Source organism: Microcebus murinus, chromosome 4 (assembly GCF_040939455.1).
Source record: "Microcebus murinus isolate Inina chromosome 4, M.murinus_Inina_mat1.0, whole genome shotgun sequence".
Lineage (NCBI taxonomy): Eukaryota > Metazoa > Chordata > Mammalia > Primates > Cheirogaleidae > Microcebus > Microcebus murinus.
Genome location: NC_134107.1, coordinates 76,596,324 through 76,621,890, shown reverse-complemented (window position 1 = coordinate 76,621,890; position 25,567 = coordinate 76,596,324). Strand labels below are relative to the sequence as shown.

The 25,567-nt window shown below is 42.9% G+C and overlaps 1 protein-coding gene across 1 annotated transcript; it reads right to left on the bottom strand.

Annotated features, from left to right (window-relative positions):
- Positions 1 to 8,355: 8,355 nt before the first annotated feature.
- FUT4 (fucosyltransferase 4) lies at positions 8,356 to 14,183 on the bottom strand. The gene is given in 3 exon segments (XM_012739675.3): positions 8,356 to 13,981; positions 13,984 to 14,093; positions 14,095 to 14,183. Coding segments are annotated over 3 exon segments (1,581 nt in total). The 3' UTR covers positions 8,356 to 12,599.
- Positions 14,184 to 25,567: the final 11,384 nt, after the last annotated feature.

Genomic DNA, 25,567 nt, shown 5'->3' with positions numbered 1-25,567 from the left:
AACCTCAGAACTATCCACATTTTGGGCTGGATAATTCTCTATTGTGTGGGACTGTCCAATGCGTTATAGGAGGTTTAGCAGCATCTCTGACCTACTCACTAAATGCCAGTAACACTCCCTCTAATTGTGACAGCTAAAAATGTCTCTAGATGGCCTGTAATCCTAGCACTCTGGGAGGCCGAGGTGGGCGGATTGCTTGAGGTCAGGAGTTCAAAACCAGCCTGAGCAAGATCGAGACCCCATCTCAACTATAAATAGAAAGAAATTAATTGGCCAACTAATATATATAGAAAAAATTAGCCGGGCATGGTGGTGCATGCCTGTAGTCCCAGCTACTCGGGAGGCTGAGGCAGGAGGATTGCTTGAGCCCAGGAGTTTGAGGTTGCTGTGAGCTAGGCTGACGCCATGGCACTCACTCTAGCCTGGGCAACAAAGTGAGACTCTGTCTCAAAAAAAAAAAAAAAAAAAAAAAAAAGTCTCTAGACGTGGCCAAATGTGCCCTGGAGGGCAATCACCCCTGGTTGAAAACCACTTATATATGACTATCCCCCAGGGTCGTTTTGAGAATTAAATGAAATACCAACAACTGTGCTTAGTGCAGTGTTTGCCATACAATAAAAATTATTAAGAATATGTGATGGACAAATTTTAATTATAAGATTATTATAAGAATATGTGATGGACAAATTTTATAAAAAACAAATTTGATGCAATTTTTGCAATGTGTCGTATTTTTGAACTTGCATCAAATCACTTCGTGAGCATGTACTGACTCATGATACTGTTATTCATGGATGCATCTTGTGTTGTGCTATGCTTCACATTTTCCTTGGTCCACCTTTTAACTCCAGCCATTGCTATGGCAATCAACTGTGCACAGTGTAACCTGATAGCACCCACCTCACCTGAGCCCTACATCTCTCACTTCTATCCCAGGGCTTCTCTGCTGCCACAGGAATCCACTGGGCCATTCTGACACAAGAGCAAACATCAGAAGTGTGAGGGTTAACACCTCATGGGGCAACCCTTGGCCAAAGCAGTGGGAGATTGTGGATAAATACTCCCTCTTCCATCCCTGGGGAAGACAATTCTGTGGTGCCTTCTATGACTTCACATAAGTTCCCTGATGGGATCAAGTATCAGACACCACATTGACAACGGGCTTAATAATGCATCCTTGGGTTGACTTTCATCCTTCCCTATTTCATTCTTCCCAGTACTTCTCTCCTGTTCTTTGCAAACACTTCCCAAAATAAACTACCTGCATGCCAGCCCTTATGTCAGGTTCTGTTTTGGAAGAAACATAGGCTAGCATAGTTCAGCAAGAGAATATACATTATTCACTCAAAAACATATTTTATGCCTGCTGTGGAATAATGCCCAAGCATTAATATCAATTAATTATCAATGAATTTTATCAATGAGAATAAGCACAACTCAAAGATTTGCATAAACCCATGCTACAAGTCAGCTGTAAAAATCAGTTTTTCAGTTATTCAGTGCAGTGGCTGTAACTTAATTTTTTTGATTATTTTTATTAGGAAAACCCTGTACATAATGATAACCTACAAGTGCAGACATGTTCACATCAGCTAATTTGTTTATTTGATACCCATGGTTCCTGCTAATACAAAATTAATTCCCTCGGCACAGGTGTAGATGGTTGAACATCTGTAGAATTTGTGTACCAAATCTTCATCGGGACTTATTTCAGCAATAATTACTGGATTAATCTTGAATAGTCTCATTTTTGAACTTTTTATTTTGAATTATATCACATTTACAGAAAAGTTGCAAGAATAGCTCAAAGAATGCCCATAAACCTTTTACTAAGATTCATCAGTTAACAGTTTGCCATATTTACCTTATTATTTTCTCTTTATATGTGTATATATATACATTTTCTGATCCATTTACAAAGAAATTGTAGACATCATGTCCTTTGACCCCTAAATATTTTAGTGTGAACAGCAGATCCTCAAATAATGTCATTTCATTTTGATGTTGATGAGAAAAGACATCAATTCTCAGACTAGGCCACTGGAGTTTGCACATCCGCCCCATGTCTGCATGGGTTTTCTCCCACATCCGAAAGCTGTGCATGTTGAGTTCATTGGCATGTCTAAATGGTCCCAGTCTGAGCGACTGTGGGTATTTGTGTGAGAGCGTCCTGAGAGGGAATGGCGTCCTGTGCAGGGTGAGTTCCCACCGTGGCCCTGAGCTGCCGGGAGAGGCTCTGGCCACCCTTGACCCTGAACTGGAATAATTGGTTAAATAATTATCATAGTTGTTTTTATTAATATTTCTTAAATATATGTATAGTTCACATTTCAATGTTTAATATTAGAAGTGTTTGGGGTCTTTATTTAGAAGTTTGGTGATGTTTCTGTGACCAGAAATATGCCATAGGAACTTAATTCTTGTTTGTATCAATTAGCCTATAGTAAAATTGATTTCATTATATGTCATTTTGCTTAAAGTCCCAATTTCCAAGAACCTATCAAGGCAGTTCATGAGGATTTATCGTATTTTTTTTTTTGAGACACAGTCTCGCTTCGTTGCCCCGGCTAGAGTGCCATGACGTCAGCCTAGCTCACAGCAACCTCAAATTCCTGGGCTCAATCAATCCTCTTGCCTCAGTCTCCTAAGTAGCTGGGACTACAGGAGCGAGCCACCACACCTGGCTAATTTTTTGTTTCAGTTTTAGTTGACTGGCTAATTTTTTCTATTTTTAGTAGGAACGGGGTCTCGCTCTTCCTCAGGCTGGTCTTGAACTCCTGAGCTCAAGCAATCCTCCCACCTTGGCCTCCCAGAGTGCTAGGATTACAGGTGTGAGCCACCGCGCCCAGCCTACTATATTTTTTAAGAACAAGAATATTTTTCCATTCTTTTATACAACAATGGCACAATTATCTAAATTGGGAGATTTAACGTGGATAAAATACTACTAACAGTTAAATTTTAACAGTTGTCCTTAAATGTTCTATAAAGCAAATTTTTTTCTAATCCAGAATATGGGTAGATCAGGATAATGCATTGCATTTAGTTGTCATGGCTTTTTTGTCTTCTTTAATTTGTAACATGAACAGCTTCTTTTTTTCCCCAACAAATTGTGAGAAATACATTACTGATATGTCCAGAGAAATAAAAATTCCCATTAAGCATTAGATGTTAAACTGCTTAACCACTGTGATGAAAATCTTTCCAAAATACATCATCTGCACCCTTGACCCATTGTGCTCCAGAAAGGATTCAAGATGCTACATATGTATAAGATAAAATAAAAGGAAGATGATTACGCTGGAGAGCTTTTCTATTCCCTAGTTCCTCTCCTGGTTCCCTAGCCAGTAAGTTTATACTTTCCTCATGCAAGTACTCTCTTTCCCTGAGAAAATCTCATCTACCTCCAGCGGGAAGCCCCACAGCAATAACCCCAGGGTGGCATTTTGACTCTTCTGGGCTGTAAGCATTTCCCTTTGCAGCCTCCTTCTTCCATGACAAGAAAAAAATTTTAGTTTTATCTTACAACTTATGTAACAGACTCTAGGAACAAATTTCAGAGACCCCTGTATGTTATTTTTTTTAATACTTTCCCTTTCATGTTTTAGAGTCTAAGGCCAATAGGGCTTAATGACCTTTCTGAATTGTTTCTCAGAAATGACAGAGTTTCCGGAAGACAAAGGAGTAGAGATTCTGAAGACCCTGGGCAGACTTCCTGAGGCCATAACTCACCACCCCTCAAAAGCTGTCCCCAATGCAGTGGCCCCTAGTTGGTTACACCACGACCTGCAGCAAAGCGCAGTGGCCCCTCCTTAGAAAGCCCATGGTCTCCATTAGTCAGGGACAGGCGTCCTCAAACTACGGCCCAGCCCAAGGGCCACATGCAGGTGTTTTTGCCCGTTTGTTTTTTTTACTTCAAAATAAGATATGTGCAGCGTGCATAGGAATCTGTCCATAGCTTTTTTAAAACTATAGTCTGGCCCTCCAACAGTCTGAGGGACAGTGAACTGGCCCCCTGTTTAAAAAGTTTGAGGACCCCTGGTCAGGGAGATGGATTTGAGACCCGAATCCCAGTTCTCCTGACAGATATCTTTGGTAATAAAGAAATCCTTTTCTTCCTTGGTGTCCCCATTGTCTCAATAATTGGATCTTTGTATGGTGAGCAACTGGACCTAGGCCAAAACCCCCCTGCAGCTTCAATAACACTTAGATGGTGCAAAGATGAATATATTAATATTATATACTAAAACATTTTCTTCTACCTAAAAATTTTTTTTCCTCTATTGATTTTTAAAGAAATTAAAACATTTTCATGGACCCCTAAAACATTGTGGACCCTATGCATTGTGTCTATGGTGCCTAACTGATACGTTGGTCCTTCTCTCACCCCCATACACATTTCTCCAGCGTGCAGAAGGTGGGGTGTGGGAGGACCCTTGGCCCTATAACATCAGTGATCAATGGTAGACATGGTTCCTTTGCAGGTCCCTTAAGCTTGAGCTGCAAACATATCCACTTATTCTATTTAATTATGGAAGTTGTTAGAGTAGTACATGTACCTCTCCCAAGGACAAGCAACTTATAAGGGGGGGTAGGGCTCAGTACTGCCTAAACTCACACTGGCAAATGAAATACTTCATTAATGAGCAACGTTCCTCCCCTTGCCCTCCAAGTCAGCACTTCCCTCATTGTTTAGAGTTTCTTTTGGTGTCTTTCCAGCTCTACCTGGGGGCCTACCAAAATAAAAAACAACGTTATATTCTCTCAGCATTCGCAGCTTACTTTGTTACCCCAAGGAAATGATCTAAATTTATGACTATAGTAAGGACTTAATTAGAGCTTTTGATTTTCTCAGTCCTGGGTGGGGGGATGGAGGAATACCATTCATCAGCAACCATATAACATAAGGGAGTATTACCAGGAGTCTATAACAAACTGGCCTAATATCTACAAATTTAAAAGCTATTGATCTCAATGTGAAAAATTGGGGACAGTACTCTTGCTGTGTGTCCACTGGACTCAGCCCTACTAATTCCCTGTTGAACTCCTGCCTCAAATACGGTAACTATGACCCCAATGTGCCCTGTTGTCAGGCTTGATGGCCAAAGTCAAGTCTTCCCAAATGGAGTTATAATAGCTGAGATTTCTCAAGGTAATAAAATTTAAATTTGGTAAGATCCTAAGTAACTGGTTCTGACCTTGTTTTAGCTTAAAAGAATGCTAATACATGTGGCTTAATCATTGAAGGGAAAATTCCTGAGAGGTGTAGGTGAGAGGAGTCAGTGAGTGACTCAGCTCCAACAGGACTGCTCTGTTCTACTCTGCTTCACATACTGGAGTTCTACATAAACTTTTGTTTGAAAATTAGGTTCTTTCCTAAAAAAAACAAAAACAAAAACACATCAGAGGTTTGAAAGCCACCAATGTAGTCTTTTTTTCTTACTTTTAGGCAAGAAACTACCTAGACAACTCTAAACAGAAGCGTAAAGATTTAGAATGGCAGTATTCCATCCCATCTGAACTCAAGGTAGTGTTCAGTGGGGAAAAGTAGCCTTGGAGTCCAAGAGACGTAGAATCAACCTTAGGTCTGCAGCAACGACCTTAGCTCTAAAATGGGGATAATGCCTGCGTTATCTATTGCTGCATAGCATAACCCCAAACCCTAAAACAATAAACATTTATTATCTCACAGATTCTGTGAGTCAGGAATCCAGGTATGGTTCAGCTGGGGGCCTCTGGCTTAAGGTCCGTCATGAGTTTGCAGTTAAGATGTCAGCCAGGACTGGGGTCTCATCTGAAGGCTCAAACTGAGGAGAATCGCCTCCAAGCTCACTTGTTTGGTTGGCAGGACTCAGTTCTCAGCACATTGTTGGACTCAGGGCTTCAGAGGCCTCCCTCAGTTTCCTCCCACAGGGCAGGTCACTCACATCAGTTGGCTTCTTTCAGAGTGAGAAAGCTAGAGGGTGAGAAAGGATCCTCTAAGACAGAAAGGTGGTCTTTCTGTAACCTAATCTCAGGAGCTTCAGCCTTTCACTTCTCCCATATTCGATTAATTACAAGTGAGTCCCTAAATCAAAACCTAACTTGAGGGGAGGAGATTCCAGGACAGCATGGATACCAGCAGGCAGGGACCATTGGCTGCCTATCACAACACCTTTAAACGAAGAGTAAAAAATAGAAAACATACATGTAGAGCATCCTGCTTATAGCAGGTGCTTAACAAATAACACATATTAGTGAACTAAAACTTCTGGCAAAGAATCCTAATTTAAAAGCCACAAATATGCATCTCTCTAAGAAAGTTTGATAAAACATAAGGTATCTAAAGTTATCTAAAGGTAGCACTCTGTGATCCCCAAGGTGGTTGTGCCTACTTAATATTTCAGAACAAGTTTCAGCTAATGGAACAGAGATTTCTAAAATGTTTACTTAACATATGAGACCAAGAAAATCATAGCGTAAGGGCAGGTGTTCCTAGTTGCTAGGAGAGCATAATCCCTATAGAGATTAGTCATTTTGAAGGTGATGCTGAATAATGACATTTATTTTTAACTGTAGTAATTGTGAAAACAGGTAAAGTATTGAGACCAGAATCTGCAACACTTGCATATTTCAGAAATGAAGAACGTTAAGAAGACTTAGTTCGTGATGTTCATTCCTAACATGTAATCCTCTGACTACTCTGAAGCTCCTACTTAGAGTTTAAATTCTGGATTCTACATATGATCTAATACATTTATCTTGTGTTAGGATTATTTGTCCACAAGTCTGTTTCCCCAACAAGGGAATCACTTGTCCAACAGAAGATAAACTTTTGAGTGCAGAGTCCTTGTCTTAGTTCTATTTTCATCCCCAAGTCCCAGCAAAGTGCCTGCATATATAAGCCACTCAAGAAATGTTTGTTGAATGTTGATGATTAGTCCACCTCCTCACCCTCCTAAAAATAATTCAGATTAAGATGCTTAGTACTCATGATCTAATGGGGCATTTTTTAAATATATTAGTTGAGATTCAGTAATTTTTAAAAACATTAATTCAAAGATCTCAAAATGGATCCACTATAAAAATTTAAATATTTAAAATTTACTGAAATAGTTTTATAATAAAGTTGTACAGGAAACTAGTAAGTATATGAAATTACTGAGTCCTTTACATTTTTTCCTCTGTTCTCCTTTCTTTAGAAGAGTAAGTTGGTGATTATTGCTACATGACAAAACAGATTTGTTTAGAAGTAGATATTGAATACAGATGAAATATGCTGACCAGGAATGAAAAAACCATCAATAAATGTGATTTTTTTCAAGATGAAAATAGAAGTATTCAGAAGAGCTCGGGAATCTTTTGTAATGAATCAAAGGACAGTTTTATATTTGTGCTGAAATGTTAGTTTATTCCTTAAGTTCCTGACTTTCCTTGTTAGTGAGTTCAGACTTCCTGATTTCACTCCCTATTTGCCAACAGACGCTGCATTTCAAGCTGGAACAAAGGTTTCTTTTCAGCAAAGTGGGAGAGAATGGTGAATATGTTCCTCATTTATCCTACCTCTTTTGTTATCCTTTAACCCTTATCTTCCCTCTACTTTCTTTGGTCTCCTTCCCTCCTCTCCTTCTCTGTCTGAACTTCTTACTTTCTCTTCAAACACTTTGTACTCATTGACTCCCATGTCTTTCCTGTTTCTTTTTTCTCTTCACACCCCATCTATGTTCACCACCTGCTCTGTTTTGTAATACACTTTTCTTCTCACTCATTCATTATTGAATCCTCTCTTTTCTTGCCAGTCCTGCTCCTATCCTCAGCTGACCATCATCATTTTTCAGTCTGTACTTAAATGGGCATGTCAGTGTGTGTGTGTATGTGTGTGTTGGGGGAGGGCAGAAAGGAAAGAAGATAGTGCTTATTACAACTTCCTATCTTCCCCTTTCAATAATCGGACCATCAGCTGTTAAGAGCACTTGCCTCCTCTGCCATCTGCCCACCAGCATGTTCCCAGCCTTGATTCTGTGTCTTTTTAAAATGGCATTATTTGATTTAGTGAAGAGGATCAAGAGACAGTACACAGAGAGCATCAGAGCACTCGAGAAAATAAGCCAGACTGAGAGAAAGGAGTATACACTATAATACTTATGCCCTTGGAGATGAATCACCAGGGGAAAGCAGAGAAGCCAGACACGAAAGAGCAAAAGGACAGGCTGAACTGAACCTGCTGCAACACAGAAGAGGCAAAACCATCACATTGCAATTCCCAATCTAGAACTAACCAACGTCCAGAAACTGCCCCCAGCAAGGAAATATCCTGTGTCATAGGTTATGGTTGAATACATCAGGACACGGAGGGTATAAATTACAAACAAGGAATCATTTTCCATCTCATTACTTTAATCAGTTTGTCAAAAAATCAGAACACATGTACATAAATACTTGATTTGTTAAAAGAATGTGTAGCACAAAAGCCCCTGAGACACATCCAAGAATGACTTGAAATGTATATACAATGCAATTATTTACCAAACTAATTACTAAGGATTTGGCTCCTCCCCCTCATATCTGAGGCATGTGATGCTTTAAGAAAATATATATGTATACTGTATATGTGTGTACATCTATTTTTAAAGCTAAATCAGATTCCTTCTCTGGTGCCTGGATTTCTGCTAGTTTACTGCTCCTGTGTATTAGGTCGGTTCCAGACGGTAAGGAAGGCACATTGGGAAGTGAATTAGCTCTTTAAGCCCTAGGGTGCCACTTAGTAGAAAGACAGCAAGTGGAACAAGAAGGTCCCAAGAGATGATTTTGCCCAACCCCTTCATTTTGCAGTACAAGTGACAGAGACTCGAAGGTGTTGTGGTTTGCACAAGCTTGGCTGGTCCTCCCACTACTTCTGTAAGCTCAGGCAAGTCCTTCAGTGGGTCTGGACCTTGGCTCCTTCCTGTGTAATATGGACTGGTAGAAATCACAGCTAACATTCTCAAGGTGCTGAGTACTTTCGGCGTCTTGTCTAATCCTCTCAACACCTCCATAAATTATATATGATTACCTTTAATGAGAGATGAGACTATTAAAACACAAAAAGCTAAAATAATTTTCCCAAGATCAAAACGATTAGGAAATGTTGCAAAGCTGGTCTAGGAACCCAGGAATATCTGTCTTTAGAATTCTTAAATCCCAATGCTTTAATCCCCTCTAAGAAACCCCCACCAGGTCATTTCCCAAATTCCTTACATCTCTAAAAGTCTAGAGCAGAGTTGGCAAACTATGGCTCTTGGGCCAAATCCAGCCATCCCAGTTGTTTATGCATGATCTGTGTGAGCTTTTGCTTTCCAACAGTGGAGCTGAGTTGGGGGCCACAGACTGCATGGCCTGAAAAGCCTGAAATATTTACTCTCTGGCCCTACACAGAAAACGTTTGCCAACTCCTGGTCTAGTGCCCTGAAAATTTAGAGCATCCTGTAATCGTATAGCAATTTACAATGTACAAAGCACCTTGGCATACATCATCACATTTAATCCTAGTTTTGCAGGGGCATTCATGCATTATAAAGGAGGAAGCTAAAACTCAGAGAGTTTAAGTAACTTGCCTAATCGAGGCCACAGAGGCAGAAAGTGGAAGAGCCACATGCCTAAGTTCTGATTCTAAACTGCATGCTCTTTCCAGGAAGCTACCCTGTCTCCCTGAAATTACTACCAGGGAAGAATCTGGAAAGTGGAGAAAGAACCTCCACTGTGGTTCTTTCACCTGCATTCACATTACTCACCTCCACTAAGGTGAATAATGAAAGAAAGTCAGACTGTCTTCTGATGCAAATATCATTCCAGGGACACTCACGTAATTAGAGTTATCAGGTACTAAAAATTAAATTAAATTTGTAATAAATTTGAAAGAAAAGCTTATGCCTTCAAAGACAGCATGACAGTCACAGGAAATACATTTTGAAATATAAACGATGCATTCATATGCACTTCTGTATTATGTTAAATTTGAACCTACTCAATTTAGAATATGAGAAATAACATAAATGAGTAGTTGCCACATTTCTCTTGCTCTTTGATGAGATTAACCTAAAAGTGTTTTTCCATACTAAAAACTTGCACATGAATAAAAATGCAATTACACTTTCTCATGCTAACTATTTAATAAATATATGGTTAGATTTAAATGGACTTAACTATACAGCTTTACCAAAGCAAAAAAAAAAATCTTTTCAAAGAAAGTATAGTTGCTTCTTTCTACTCTGCAAATTCAAGCTTAATCTAAATGGTAATGATGATTCTTGAAATATGACTTAGCTTTAGGGATTCATCCGAAATACACAATATGAGGCACCTTCCTTTTTATTTCAGATTTATCCTATAATACTCCTTGAGATTTAATTTTAGGCATATAAATGGATATGAGGACATTCTGAAATCACTGCAAAGAAGGAAAAAATATGTATGTCCATCTCATCAATTGGGTGCCTGCTAGGTGTTAGTGACTGTCACTTATTTCCTGAAACGCTCACAATGAACTGTGAAGTATTTTCCTCCCTCATTTTACAGATGAGGAAGCAGAAGCTCAGGGTTATTACCAATAATGCAGCTGGAATTCAAATCTAAACTAGATTACCTTCACAACCTAAACTCTCTCACTGCCCCATGCAGATTCCCAATAAGACCAAGATCTCATAAAAAACCATTCTAAGAACAGAATTTTCTTTGATCTTAATTGGATAGCTGGGATTTTGTAATTATAATTCTGCTCACACTGTAACACTTTAACGAAGAAATTTTATCCACAGCTTTCATTTATAAATTCTCCTTTTAAGGGAGAGAGAAAATTGAAGCATCTAGATTTAAGTGAGTTTTTCAAGTGCGTCTGCAACAATGCACACAGAGTTAAAACTTGCTTTATGACTTAGCTAACTGTACTGATCAAATGTAAAATTGCGTCTACAGCAGAACCCTGCATAAAACTAATCTCGGACCCTACCCACAATAACTAGTCACTGTGGACCCCTATAATAAATCGAGGAGAAAACTCCTGTTATTTCAGGCTTTGCATCAACTGGCTTAATCATTGTTTTGTGGCATCACTAAGAATTGTCACTTTAATCAAATTGCCAATTGTTTCATCGGTCACTATTTACTTCTTGGCAGTGGCAGATTGTAAGAGCCCTAAAGAGAAGGACCTTGTCTTATACATTTTTCTGTCTTCCCCAGGGCCCCAAGCCACATGTTTGGCACAGAGGAGGCACACAGTGACACCTATTGAATGTGTTGCTCATTCAACAACTTGTCAAGTCAATGCATATATCTTCAAGATCAGTCCCACAGCACAGTCTCGGGCGCTAGAAATGTGAGGACATGCTGCACTGCTATGTGGGAGGGGAACCTGCAGGCACCAGAGAGAACTGCAGATTTAGCTTTTACCAAGAGATGAGTAAGTTAACTGTAGGCACTAATTTAGTTTTATTCCCTAAGATCTAAACATTTAACTAAAAAGTGACAGAGAGACAAATATTGCCACTAACAGACACCATGAAACTTTTTTTTTCCTTTTACATGATTCCACAATGCAGTATGACCTATTTCACTGTTCTGCAGACAGGTAATGCCAGCAGCCCTGAAGGACTGATATTCCAGTCTAAATTTTGGGTCCATGTAATAGATAATTTTGTGGAAGTGACCTTGTGGCTTCCTTCTTCTGTTTGTAAACACATGTTGGTTTTCTGGCAAGAGGGGAGAAGTTTGCTTCTGCTTTATTTTCATATCTGTAAGTTTAATGTGCTTTAAAAAAAAAATCCAGGCTACAGAAAAACATAAAGTCAGAAGAAATAAATTAGGAGATGAGTATTCACATTGTAAAGGGAATCTCCATAGGGTTTCATTAAATACTGAATGTCCCAGGTCACGGAATTTGGGATTTGATTTAAATGCAGTTTTGCAGGGACAGAGTTATGTGTAAGTGAGGTACACCCATATATTCATCTGAACTCTCCTCCAAGGACAATCCAGCATCTTGTTCCATTCATAGGGCAGGGGAACAAATTGTACTTGTTAAAGAAGTCAATGGCTTTTTGGACCGCCCTCCTCACCTTTCTCAGGAGCCAAGGCTTTGAGAAATCCAAACAACAGAAAAAGACCCATTTGTGGGCACAGTCCTTCAACTACCGGCAGGCAACAAGGCTCTTTCTAAAACCAAGGTTTGCCTCACCTTGGTCCAGGGAAACGTGAGTCGAGGAGCAGTGTGTTTGAGATTTGGAGGCTGCTGCGCAGGCCAGAAATACGACCTGTGGCAAACAAGGAAATTAAAAAAAAAAAAAAAACGCCTCAAATGGCTTCTTGTAGCTAAGCTATTTCTTCATCTCTGCACTGGGTACAAGGTGCACAAGGGCCACGTTCTTCACTTCTGAACACTGATGGCCATCAACAGCAGAGGGAACCCAACTGCTTGTCATGCAAAACCAAATATTAATTGGTAATTCACCTTCTTCCTATAGAGCAAAAATGGGTGTTTGGAGAGCTTAGTCCCATTACTCGGCAGTCAAGGAGATGCACAGTAAAATAAAAGAAAAGAAAAAGCCCACATCTTGGCCTCCCTGGGTCATTGCCGGAGAAGGGTGGCTTCACCGTTCAAACCAGCTGGCCAGGTTGCGTATGCTCTTGGGCCGGTCCCCAGCCACCTGCACGGCCTGGCAGGCCCGGCACCAAGGCTCATCCCAGAAAGAGGTGATGTGCACTGCGTAGCTCCGGCGCCAGCTGAAGTAGCGGCGGTAGACTGCAGGGTTGCGGTCCAGGAAGAGCAGGTAGGCGGCCAGGGAAGCGGCACTAGGGAAGTCGTCCACGTGGATGAAGGCGCTGCGGGGCACGAAGCGCTCGTAGTTGGCACGGTCTGGGCCCAGCACCACTGGCACCGCCCCGGCGAGCAACGAGTTGCGCCAGAGCTTTTCCGTGATATAATCCAGGTGCTGAGAGTTCTCAAAAGCCAGGTAGAATTTGTAGCGGGCCACTGTGTGCAGGAGCCCGCTGTCAGGCACCGGCTGTCCTGGCCCGCCCCGGCCGAACACGTCCACAGGTATGTGCTGGCTCAGCTGGTGGTAGTAGCGCACCCGGGCCTGGCGCTCGTCCCAGTGGCTCACCACCCAGGCCACCAGCCCGCGTTTCCGGGCCAGCGGTGGGGCCAGACCTAATGGCTGGTCGCTGGGGTGGCTCCTGGGGTAGAGGTAGCCATAAGGCACGAAGACATCCGAGTCGGCCCGGTAGGAGAGCGTCCAGTTGAAGAGGTCACTTGCCAGGTTGTGCAGTCCCGGGGAGTAGGAGGGTGACTCAAAGTTCATCCACACCCAACGTTGGCCCGGGGGTCTGGGGCTCGAGATCGCCAGGGCTTTGGCCGCCGCCGCCGCTTCCTCCTCGTCGTTTAAAACGCGCAGCTCCAGCTCCTCCGCGATGCGCACCCGGGCACCCCAGGGCGGGGGCCAGTCGGGTGGTCCCCTCACGAGGTCACGGTGGTGGAAGAGCACAGCCTGAGCCTCCCCATAGGCCGCGCGGTCGGTGAGCAGGCGGCAGCCGCTGATGTTGAAGCGCAGCCGGCAGTCGGGGGGCTGCCTCGCGGCACCGCCGCGCCCCCCGAAGGGCTCCCACCACAGCAGCACGCCCACCGGCCGCGACGGGGCGGGGGATCCCCAGGGCAGCGGCGGCAGCTGCTCCCAGCAGGCGTAGGCGGCCAGCGCGGTACACAGCAGGCCGGCAGCCGCCAGCGCCGAGGCGGTCCACCGCGGCCCCCGGCCCGTGCGCCGCCCGCGCCGCCGCCAGCCCGCCACCGAGCCCCACGGCGCCCCCATGGCGCGCGCAGGCAGAGCCGCCGCCGCTCGCCGCGCGTCCGCTGGCGTGGAGGAACGGCACCGGCTTTCATGCTGCTGCTGCGGCTCCCGCCGTCGCTGCCACCCGCCGCGGGCCCGGGAGCCGGAGGGGGCGGTCTCGGAATCCAGAGGCCGCGGGCCGGCTCCCCTCCTCCTGAGTCCCGGGCGGGGCGCGCCGCCAGAGCGAGGTGAGCCGGCCAGGCAGCGCAGCCTGGCGCCGCCCGCCCCGCCCCGCCCCGATGCCCCTGGCCAGCTCGGGTCGGCCCCGGGCGTCTCTTGCTGCGTCCCCGCCCGCTCCCCACCCCAGCCGGTGCTCCTGGGCTCCCGGGCCGCGCCCCACAGGCGCCTCATCCGCTGCTCAGGACCCCGTCTCAGAGGTCCGGGGCATCTCCGCGCGCGCCCCGCGCCGGCTCTAGCTCACGGTGGCCCGAGCCTTCTCCTTACGCAGTGAAGGCCCAGTTCATCCCTGGGCGCGCGCAGGGGACGCGGGGCCCTCCCAAAGCCGCTGTGGCGCGGGAGCAGGCGCAGGCACGGACGGAGGGCGCACCAGGGGCCCGGCAGAGCCGCCCCGCAGGACCGAGGATCCGAGTCCGCTTCCGGCCGCACGGCCCTGCTACCCGCCAGCGACGCCCGCCGGAGGGAGGGAGTCCGAGAGGCGGCGGGAACGTGCGGGCAGGGGCGCGGCCACCACGTCGCTGGCCAGGACCCCGTGGCCCGCTGAGACCCGCCCGTTGTGGAAGCATCCCACCGCCGCGTGGCCGACGGAGGCTGTGCATTGTGTGAGAAACTAAGTTTTCGGTGTGAATAGTCATAAGAACATTCCCTTTGCCTGCCGCCCCAGCAGAGGATAGAGAAGAACAAAGTGTCTTCTGAGCAATGGTAACTCACACGTCCTTTCCTTTGCCCCCTGCGGAGGATTTCAGACTGCCGCCCGGTGGCATTCCTTGTACTAAGGCGCCGAGGACTCATAAACCAAAGATAAAGATGTGGTGCCCGAGGCACTTGTCTTCAAGGAATTTACTGCCTATTTAGTGAGATTAATGAACATCACTATTAATTTTACAGTTTTACCAAGCACTTAAGAAACAATTTCTGCACTCTTGCAGGCTACGCAAAATACTCTGGGCTAGAAAATGATGACTAAGATAAATATCATAGCACCCAAGATTAGGGTATAGAGACTGAGTGTCACACCGGCCTCTTCAGGTTTACCAATGAGACAACACTAAGCATCCACATCTACAGTCCCTTGAGAAATTTTTTACCTCCAGCTTGATTTTGAATTTCTGGGTTTGCTGTTCATGTGTGATATTCAACTTTTTTTTTTTTCAGCAGAGTTATAACTAGGCTGAGGAGTGGGAGGCTGCTGACCTAGGGAGAGGAGGCAGTTTTGAGAGACTTTCTAGTAGATCACAGCTGTGCATGGGTGAGGTCCCAGGCTAGTGTGATATAAGTTACAGGGTGTTAGAGGAGATATAGACATTGCTGGGAAGATGGCCAACCTGCCAAGTGTTTTATATGTTATACTTACGGGAAATAAACTTGGGTGTGCCATTTGGATTTATTGTTAAGAATGTTTTCATCAAAAATCACGTACAGGGTGTAAAAACTTCTATAAAAGTGGTTTCAGGTAGCACTGCCTGCTGGCCCATGGCCTCAGCCTGAGAGCTGATGGAGAGCATTAAGTGGTCTGGTTAGGCTCATCAACCTGGTGACATTTCCTGCTACACACTAAAGCCTTTTATAATGTTTCTAGGTTTTTTTTTTTTTTTTTCAATTTGAAAAATAGAAATGGAAATTTAAATGTTTTATTTTAAAAATCTGAAATGAGAAATGTCAGTAATTTTCCACCGTGATTTTTAATTAAAAGAAAAAGCTATAAATGCACAAATAACTTGTTTTGACCAAATAAAGGGAAAAATGTATTGGCTTTTCTTTTTGTGCAGTTGAAAAATCTATACATTTATGCACATTCCTCTTCTACTTCAGTTAAATAAGGCATCATAATGAGAACTACAAATAAAATTGTAAGCCCCCCAGCCAACTGAATGGACCCTTTTTTGGCTAAGGGGACCCCAGAAAAACCTTAAAAACTGAGTTTCTGGCCTGGAGGGTGCAGGAGGTCAGAGGCATGACCCTTTCCCTTTGTGGTTTAGACACAACCACTGACCAGCATTAGTGTTAAAATAGAGATCAGAAGACTGACGGAATGGACTCCTGTGACAATAAGATACCAAATAAGGCCGAGTGTGGTGGCTCACGCCTGTAATCCTAGCCCTCTCAGAGGCCGAGTCAGGAGGATTGCTCGAGGTCAGGAGTTTGAAACCAGCCTGAGGGAGACCCATCTCTACTAAAAATAGAAAGAAATTAATTGACCAACTAAAAATATATATATACAAAAAATTAGCTGGGCATGCCTGAAGGCCCAGCTACTCGGGAGACTGAGGCAGTAGGATCGCTTGAGCCCAAGAGATTGAGGTTGCTGTGAGCGAGGCTGATGCCACGGCACTCACTCTAGCCTGGACAACAAAGTGAGACTCTGTCTCAAAAAAAAAAAAAGATACCAAATTATAATCAAGACCTAAGGCCATGCCAGGCAAGGATTAAGTCATGCACCCCAACATTTAAAGACTAAACTCTTTTCTAACTGCCACAGGGCTTTTTTTCTCCAACAGCTAAACACAGCCTGGCCTTGAAATGAGCAATATTAAAACAGTTGCAGCTCAATGATCCCCAGGGGCTGACTGACCAACCTACCTGTTTCACTAGTCATAACTACAGCTTTGGACAAGAGACTGATTTCAGTAACTTTCTCTTAATAAGGCCCCCAACTGGTTCTGGTTGGTTTACAGAGGCTGCACGATTGAGTGCCTTCATGTCCCTGCATCACCTTTTGACATATAGGGCCTGATTGTGGTACATTTACATGTTAAGTCTCCACCTCAAAGTGAGCATGGGCTGTATATAACATGCATCTTTATTCAATACACAGATCCCTTCATGAATATTCATAGCTCCTCCTATAACCTGTTGAATATGTATATTTGGCCTACTCCTTCAGCATTGATTCCTGTTCCACCTCCCTCTTCCTCAAAGTGTCTGCCTTTCAGTCTCTGCCAGAGGCTGTGCTTCCCAGCCTGTCAGGATGGCCACTTTGCAAGCTGTAACCCTTTGTAAGAAATAGTCTTCTTTCCAAATTCATAAAGTGTGTGATTTCTAAGTTGGCAATAGATAGAGCCTAACATGTGTCTTACACATGGTAGGTAGACATTTGGTGTTCACTGGCCTGTTTACTTCCTTTCCTCACTCCCATTTTCCCTTAAGCCTCTAGATGTTCCAATGAAACCAACTTTTTGTGTGAAGAATGGCTCCGCTCTTGTGAGTATAAATTTTCATTTTGTCCACTTACCTTGGTAGGGTTCAGGACCACAAGCTGCTCCTGCATTGGTCTTATCTTGGAGTGGGGGAGAGGACACTAGGCAGGAGGGTGTGGCTGGGTCAGTGGAAACCAGTCATGACTTCTCCACAAACTACTGATCGAGGGCCATGCGTACTGATTTATTCACGGGGCAATGGATTGTTCTTATTTTAAAAGAGACAAGGAAGGGGGAGGAAAGAAGTTATGGGAAAATAATAAAGCCAGGTGTTCTCACTTATTCATTTAGCAAATTGGGAAACATGAAAAACGCCGTTTCTACCCTCAAAAACCTATGAGAGAAACAGATAGTGGGGGAGGCAGGCACCGTGGAAGGCTTTGAGAAGGTGGCCCCTGGAACAATTAGGAATCGTTCAAATGGAGAGGCTAAGGACTGAGATGCTAGTCCAAACAGGAAGAGCAGCACCGCAAAGGCCAGGCAGGGAGGACAGGGACAGTAGATTAAGAATAATTAGTGTTTAGTTTGGCGAAGGAGATGGGATTTTATCCTGAAGATTGTAGGGAGTCCTTGGGAGGTTTTAGCAAAGCAAGGGATCAGTATAATGAGATTCATATTTTTTAAATGAATTATTTTTTTTTTTTTTTTTTTTTTTTGAGACAGAGTGTCACTTGTTGACCAGGCTAGAGTGAGTGCCGTGGCATCAGCCTAGCTCACAGCAACCTCAAACTCCTGGGCTCAAGCGATCCTGCTGCCTCAGCCTCCCGAGTAGCTGGGACTACAGGCATGTGCCACCATGCCCGGCTAATTTTATATATATATTAGTTGGCCAATTAATTTTTTTCTATTTATAGTAGAGACGGGGTCTCGCTCTTGCTCAGGCTGGTTTCGAACTCCTGACCTCGAGCAATCCGCCCGCCTCAGCCTCCCAGAGTGCTAGGATTACAGGCGTGAGCCACCGCGCCCGGCTTAAATGAATTATTTTTATCGTATATAGGGTGAGGATATGGACAGGGGCATGAGAAGGGCCTCTGGTATGCTGGCCATATTTATTGTAGGTACTGGTCGATGGGTATGTTTGGTTGAGGAAATTCATCAAGCTGTATGTTTACATATGTGCTTTTATATGTATGTACTTTATATGTATGTTTACATATGTACTTTTATGTATGTGTTATTTATAAGGCCAACCCTTTCCTCCAGGAAACCTTTCTGGATACCCACGAACATACATCCAGGGTAGTTTACACAGCCCTCCTGTGTGCTCCCATATATACGTCTTACAGAACATCATGAGGCATCCAAGGATCATGACTGTTTTATTCACAACTCCATCCTCAGAACCTAGCACAGAACCAGGCATTTAGCAATGTTCATCCTCTCAGTGAATACTCACTGAATGAATGCTCTTAATGTATTACCAAATTATCTCTCTGTCTCTGTTCTCCATTAGAAAGTGGGATGGTAGCAAGGGATCGTGGCTATGTGAATGGTTTGCTGTGACCTTGAGACACTTTTTAAGCTTTCAGTGGCAATTGTTGTATTAATCAGCACACTGGTGCCAAGTGCCAGAATTGCTGTCAAATTACACTGCTCCAATTGGCCCATCCTGGACCAAGTGCTCATTCTTGAAGCAATCACTGTGGTCAGGAGATGTGGACTCTCTAGACCCTCGTCTGAAGCTAGAATCAGGCCCATCTAAACCTTCTGGAATAACAATGGGGTGGGAGGGTAGTTTCCCAAAGAAAAAAATGAGGTATTGTTACCCAAAGATGAGGGAAGGGATGCTGGGCAGGGAAAATCATATCTACTACCCATATGTAAGGAATTATTACTGTACTTAAAATGAAAAGGCTGGCCGGGCGCGGTGGCTCACGCCTGTAATCCTAGCACTCTGGGAGGCTGAGGCGGGCGGATTGCTCAAGGTCAGGAGTTCGAAACCAGCCTGAGCAAGAGTGAGACCCCGTCTCTACTATAAATAGAAAGAAATTAATTGGCCAACTAATATATATATAAAATTAGCCGGGCATGGTGGCACATGCCTGTAGTCCCAGCTACTCGGGAGGCTGAGGCAGAAGGATTGCTTGAGCCCAGGAGTTTGAGGTTGCTGTGAGCTAGGCTGACGCCACGGCACTCACTCTAGCCTGGTCAACAAGCGAGACTCTGTCTCAAAAAAAAAAAAAAAAAATGAAAAGGCTGGACTAAATGAACTCCAAATCACCTTAGAACTTTGAACATTCTCTGATTCTTTTTAATTGGGTAATAATAAGTGATTGATTTCTTATGCATTTAAAGGCCTCTCAGTTTCTACAAAATATTGCACAGGAAGAATGGGCTTTCAGTTGCAAGCATGAAAACAAGGTCAGGTATAGAGAAGGGTCTTTGGACCCTTGAGGGTTGCTAAGGTAGGGTAGAAGAAAGCTCCATAATTCAAGGCTCAGTTTATCAAGGTGAATGAGCAATCAACTCACAACATACCAGAAGTGACCTATTTGGTTCCAAACTTTTATATGGGACAGAATTCTGTAGGAGCAAAAACCAGGCCAACTATGGTTCCTAACGTTCTAACTCATTCTTTATTCTTTCTCAAGGAAATAGTTGATTTGATAGTAAGATCACCGCAGTTTGTTTTAAGCCTCCCCTAGGGCTACTCACCAGGGAGAGCTTTGAGATTTCCTATGAAAGTCCTGGAATATATTCTGACTGTCTAGGTTTCCAGGCAGAACCAACCTCTGTCAGCATGAGCTCCATGAGAACCAGGCTGTCCTCGAATGAATTGTTTGGAACTGAGATTTTTATGACTGAACATTGATCTGCCAAGCATACTTTAAAATTTTTTCCTTGAAGAGAGAAAAAGGGGTCAGTGAACAGGTGTGGTTGGATTGGCTAATCCATGTGCAAACAGGTGGATATTGTTTCCTTTGTCAGGTACAAATTTTTAACTGTGTGTAATGGGACAAATGAGTATGGAAAGGACTGTTGGTTAAAGATTAAGAATTGTACTAAATCCTTGATAGAAAAATAAAACCTAACTCAAATTTATAAGCACTTTTCTTTTTATCCAAGTGCAAAAATTTACTGGCCATAAAAGAAATCATTATAGAAAGTCAATATGGGAAATTATTATATTTACTTTAGCATTTTATTCTTTATACACTTAGGTTCTTCCTGGACATTTACTTGGCTGAACAGGTAATGCAATAATTTTTTTTTTTTTTTTTTTTTGAGACAGAGTCGCACTTTGTTGCCCAGGCTAGAGTGCCATGGCATCAGCCTAGCTCACAGCAACCTCAAACTCCTGGGCTCAACTGGTCTTCTTGCCTTAGCCTCCTGAGTAGCTGAGACTACAGGCACGTGCCACCATGCCCAGCTAATTTTTTCTATATATATTTTTAGTTGTCCAATTAATTTATTTATATTTTTAGTAGAGACAGGGTCTCACTCTTGCTCAGGCTGGTTTTGAACTCCTGACCTTGAGCGATCCGCCCGCCTTGGCCTCCCAGAGTGCTAGGATTACAGGCATGAGCCACCACACCTGGCCCATTGCAAGAATTATGGATGTTCAGGAAAATGCATATAGTGAAACTTTCTGGTTAAAGTCAGAAGTACAGTCATCCTTCCATATCTCTGGTTTTCAAGGACTCCCCACAGATACCAAAATCCACAGTCATTTAAGTCTCTTATATAAAATGGCATAATATTTGCATATAACCTATGTACAACCTCCAGTATACTTAAATCATCACTATAAGTAAGTATTATAAGTATTACATATAATACTTAATACAATATAAATGCTATGTAAATGGTCATTATACTGTATCGTTTAGAGCAGTCTTCCCCAACTTTTTGGCATCAGGGACCAGTTTCATGGAAGACAGTTTTTCCATGGACTGAGGATGAGGGTGGGGTGTTGTGGGGAGCAAGGAGGTGGTATGGAGCTCAGGTGATGATATATGGCCTGTTTCCTAACAGGCCATGGACCTATACTGGGCCATGGCCCAGGGAATGGGGATCGCAGGTTTAGGGGATAATGACAAGAAAAGAAAGTCTGTGTTCGGTGTAGATGCAACCATCCATTTTTTCTAATATTTTTGATCTGTGGTTGGTTGAATCCACAGTTACAGAACCCACAGATAACAGAGGGCCAACTGTATTTACGTGATATTTTAAATATTTTATCTCTGTATTCTTCTTATTAAACTACTTTTTCCTAAAATAGAGATTATTTTCAGTCACATGTAAAAGTTATGGAATATAGGGCTTACAGAAGATAAAATTATTTTGACATTGAGATAAGCATGTTAATATCATGCAGTGGAATGCCAGGCACATGCCTGATGAATATTTAATAAATATTTATAAAATAAATTAGTAGGTGAATGAACGAATTAACATCACTGTTAATTTTACATTTCATGAGGCACTAATGAAATAATTCAATTTCTGCACTTACAAAGATTATGCAAAAGACTGAACTATATAATAATGACTAAGATAAATATTATAAAACCCAAGTGTTGGGTAAAAATGATAAATATCACACTGACCTCCCCGAATCTAATTCAGGTTCACCAGAACTATTCCACCACCCCAAGTCTACTTGAGTTTTCAGTCAAATGAGGTAGCAGAAATCCTGTACAATTTAAGAAACTCAAACATATGTGGTCTGGGCTTACCATGGTAGCTGCCCCTCATCAGTACTTCTGCATGGCTACACCCTGACTCAAGGCAACCAGACCCTCACTCAGACAGACAGCCCAACTCTCTGCCGATGAAGGAAGGAATGCTGACTACCCTCCTTCTCCACCTGTCTAACCCCATTTCTCACACAGACCCAGGGCATGCTTCAGGAAAGGAGATGGAAAGAAGGTGTGTTTTCCCCACAGGCCAAGTAATTCTGCCTTGACCAGATCAAGCAGGTGATCAGTACAGAACAGTGAGTCTAACTGGGCTCCTTTGCACTCATTCCTGTGATTCTTGCTCTAAAAGGGACTTGGGGGCACTTGCAATATTATGAAATACTTGTTGGGTCAAAGTGAACAAAATTAGGGACATATAGATGATTTTTGACAAGTGTGGAAAATGGAAGGGTAAATGCATCTTTCTTATGTGACAAGCAAAAAAAATTCTTGAAGAAGTAGAACAGCCAAATTTTATAGTTCCAGGTCAAACTTTCTATAGCCAAATAAACCACAGTCCAGAAGTCTTGCATCATGTATAAGGGTGAAATCACATTAATGATGCTGGCTGTAAGATTATTTTTAACCACTCCAAAGAGAATCTTTGGTCTGTATTTAATCTGAGTAATGGTTAGTGCAATGCAACAAACTTTTTGATCTTGGAGAAGAAGAAACAGAGAGACAGAGAGACAGACAGAGAAATGAATAAATACTGCCCCAGCTATCTATCTGCATTGCAGGAACTTCTGTCTCTGCAGCACCACTGGGCACTGCATAAAAAGAAAGTCTCTTTCTTGCGTGAGCTCACCTTTCAAACACTTATTTTCCTGGATCATCCAAGGCAGCAGTGAAGAACCAGCAACTCGTCAATGAAAGATGAAGATGCAGTCTGACCACCCATTCACAGAGCCCAGTGTTCGTCATTTCCACCACTGAATGGCTGTTTCGCCTCTTTGGCTACCTTGAAGCTCCAAAGCTACCTTGAAGCTTTCCTGGGCCCCATTTCCCAATTTACAGTTTGAGAAATATCGCCAAGGATTTTTAATAGATTTTGATATGATGACTCCAGGATCTGCTGAGTTCCCTTAAAAGATGATATACTTAGTTTTTCTTTACTTTTATGTGTAACACGGCATGACTCCTTTGCCATTATCAGGATTGTAGTGCTATTTCTCAAGTGTTCCCAGGCAATACAGGACTGAGAATTGTTCTCTGTTGATATTTGCAGAGCTATATCAGTGCCAGATTGTGTTTGGATTTACAAACCTTCGAAAGCTGTAACTCCATTCAGTAACATTTATTGAATGACAATTACGTGCCAGGAACATGGGTGTAATTGCACAAATAGACAAAAATCTTTGCCTTTGTGGGACCTGCTAGCTGTCACACTTAACCCACCCATTTGTATTATAGCTTCTTAGTTTTTTTTTTTTTTTTTTTTTTTTTTTTTTAACTAAAAGAGTACAAAGGTTGATGTCAGAAGCTGTGAATGTATTTGGCCTTCAGAAACCCTGCCCACTTGTACTTTGCAGCAACATTTCCTTGATTGCCTTGTCACTTTGTTCTGTGTCACTTCTGTATTGATCAAGTGCCATTGTCAGAATAGAAAATTCATTTAGACATATACCTTTGCCACTTTCTTATCTCCATTTACCACTTGTTAGGCAAAGTTTGCCAGATCATCAAAAATGTTTTTCAACTTAAAGAGAAGCAAGTTTTGGCCGGGCGAGGTGGCTCACGCTTGTAATCCTAGCACTCTGGGAGGCCGAGGCGGGCGGATTGCTCAAGGTCAGGAGTTCAAAACCAGCCTGAGCGAGACCCCGTCTCTACTATAAAAAATAGAAAGAAATTAATTGGCCAACTAATATATATATATAAATTAGCCGGGCATGGTGGCTCGTGCTGTAGTCCCAGCAACTCGGGAGGCTGAGGCAGTAGGATTGCTTAAGCCCAGGAGTTTGAGGTTGCTGTGAGCTAGGCTGACGCCACGGCACTCACTCTAACCTAGGCAAGAAAGCGAGACTCTGTCTCAAAAAAAAAAAAAAAAAAAAAGAGAAGCAAGTTTCCCCTGGAGCAGGGGAGGAGACTTGAGTCCCTCCACATGGTAGTTTCCACTCTCTCTCCTTTAGTTATAGAGATGAGATGCGGAACTACAAATTAGAAGCCGACTATTTAGCCCACAAACATGTGCTCCAAGAAGAACTGTAATTATGCCTGATAAAACTGAAAGCAGCTGTATCAGTAAGGATTCTTTTGGTTGCGAAAATATAGCTTGCATAGAGAAAACCACCAGTCCATCAGCTCTGCTCATGCACACACAGTTTTAATCAGCATTTTAGTCCCTTACCTTTTTTTTTCAATTTTATTGTGGTAAGAACAGTTAACATGAGCTCCAGTCTCATAACAGATTTGTAAGTGTACAATAAAGTATTGTTACCTGTAGACACAATGTTCAGCAGATGTCTAGAATTTATTCACCTTGCATAACTGAGATTTTATACTCATTGACTAGCAACGCCCCCGGTCTCCCTCCCCCCAGCCCCTGGCCACCGCCATTCTACTCTCTGCTTCTATGTGTTTGACTACCTTAGATGCCTAATGTAAGTAGAGTCATGCGGTATTTGTCCTTCTGTTAACTGGCTTATTTCACTTAGCATAATGTCCTCCAAGTTCATCCATGTTAACCTCCAGCCCCCTGTTCTCTCCGTGCGTGTGTGTGTGTGTGTTGTGTTTTGACAGGAGTATAAATCTGGCTCAAACGTTCTGGGAACGAAGGGAGGTGGAGTTCTTGAAATGGACAGTGTTGACTGCAAACTTGATCACGTTATTTTCATCCAAAGTGCTTCTGGTTTATTTCTTCCTGAGTGTAAACTTGCAGATTTCTATCCAGATGAGGGAGAGAATCATCTAGGCTATGAGGAAAACCTAAGGGGTTTCCTATTTGTTGTATCAGAAGAGGTGGAAATAATCCTTAAAATGCCAAGTATAGGAACATTGGATGCTAAATGAATGCCCATCAATAAGGACAAGGTTAAATAAACTGTGGTACAGCCATATCATGACATATTACATAACCTATACAATCATGATTTAGACAAGCATATATTACATAGAAATATTGTCATAATGTATGGCTAAATGAAAAAGCATGGGCTATAAAATATGTGTAGTATGATAGTACTTTTATTAAAACAAAGCCCAAAACTCCTTCGTTGTATAATTTCTACCTCTATAAATATTTTAGTCATTATAAAAAGAATGTTTTAATAAGATAAACCAGGAGATAGAGCTCTTTAAAAATAAGACTAAAAAGTTGTATTTTAAAAAATTGTACATCTAATGCAGCTATAAGGAAATAATTTTCCCAATAATTTCGTTTTTTTCTTTTCTTTCTTTCTTTTTTTTTGAGACAGAGTCTCGCTTTGTTGCCCAGGCTAGAGTGAGTGCCATGGCGTCAGCCTAACTCACAGCATCCTCAAACTCCTGGGCTCAAGTGATCCTTCTGCCTCAGCCTCCCAAGTAGCTGGGACTATAGGCATGTGCCACCATGCCCAGCTAATTTTTTCTATATATATTAGTTGGCCAATTAATTTCTTTCTATTTATAGTAGAGACGGGGGTCTCACTCTTGCTCAGGCTGGTTTTGAACTCCTGACCTCAAGCAATCCACCCGCCTCAGC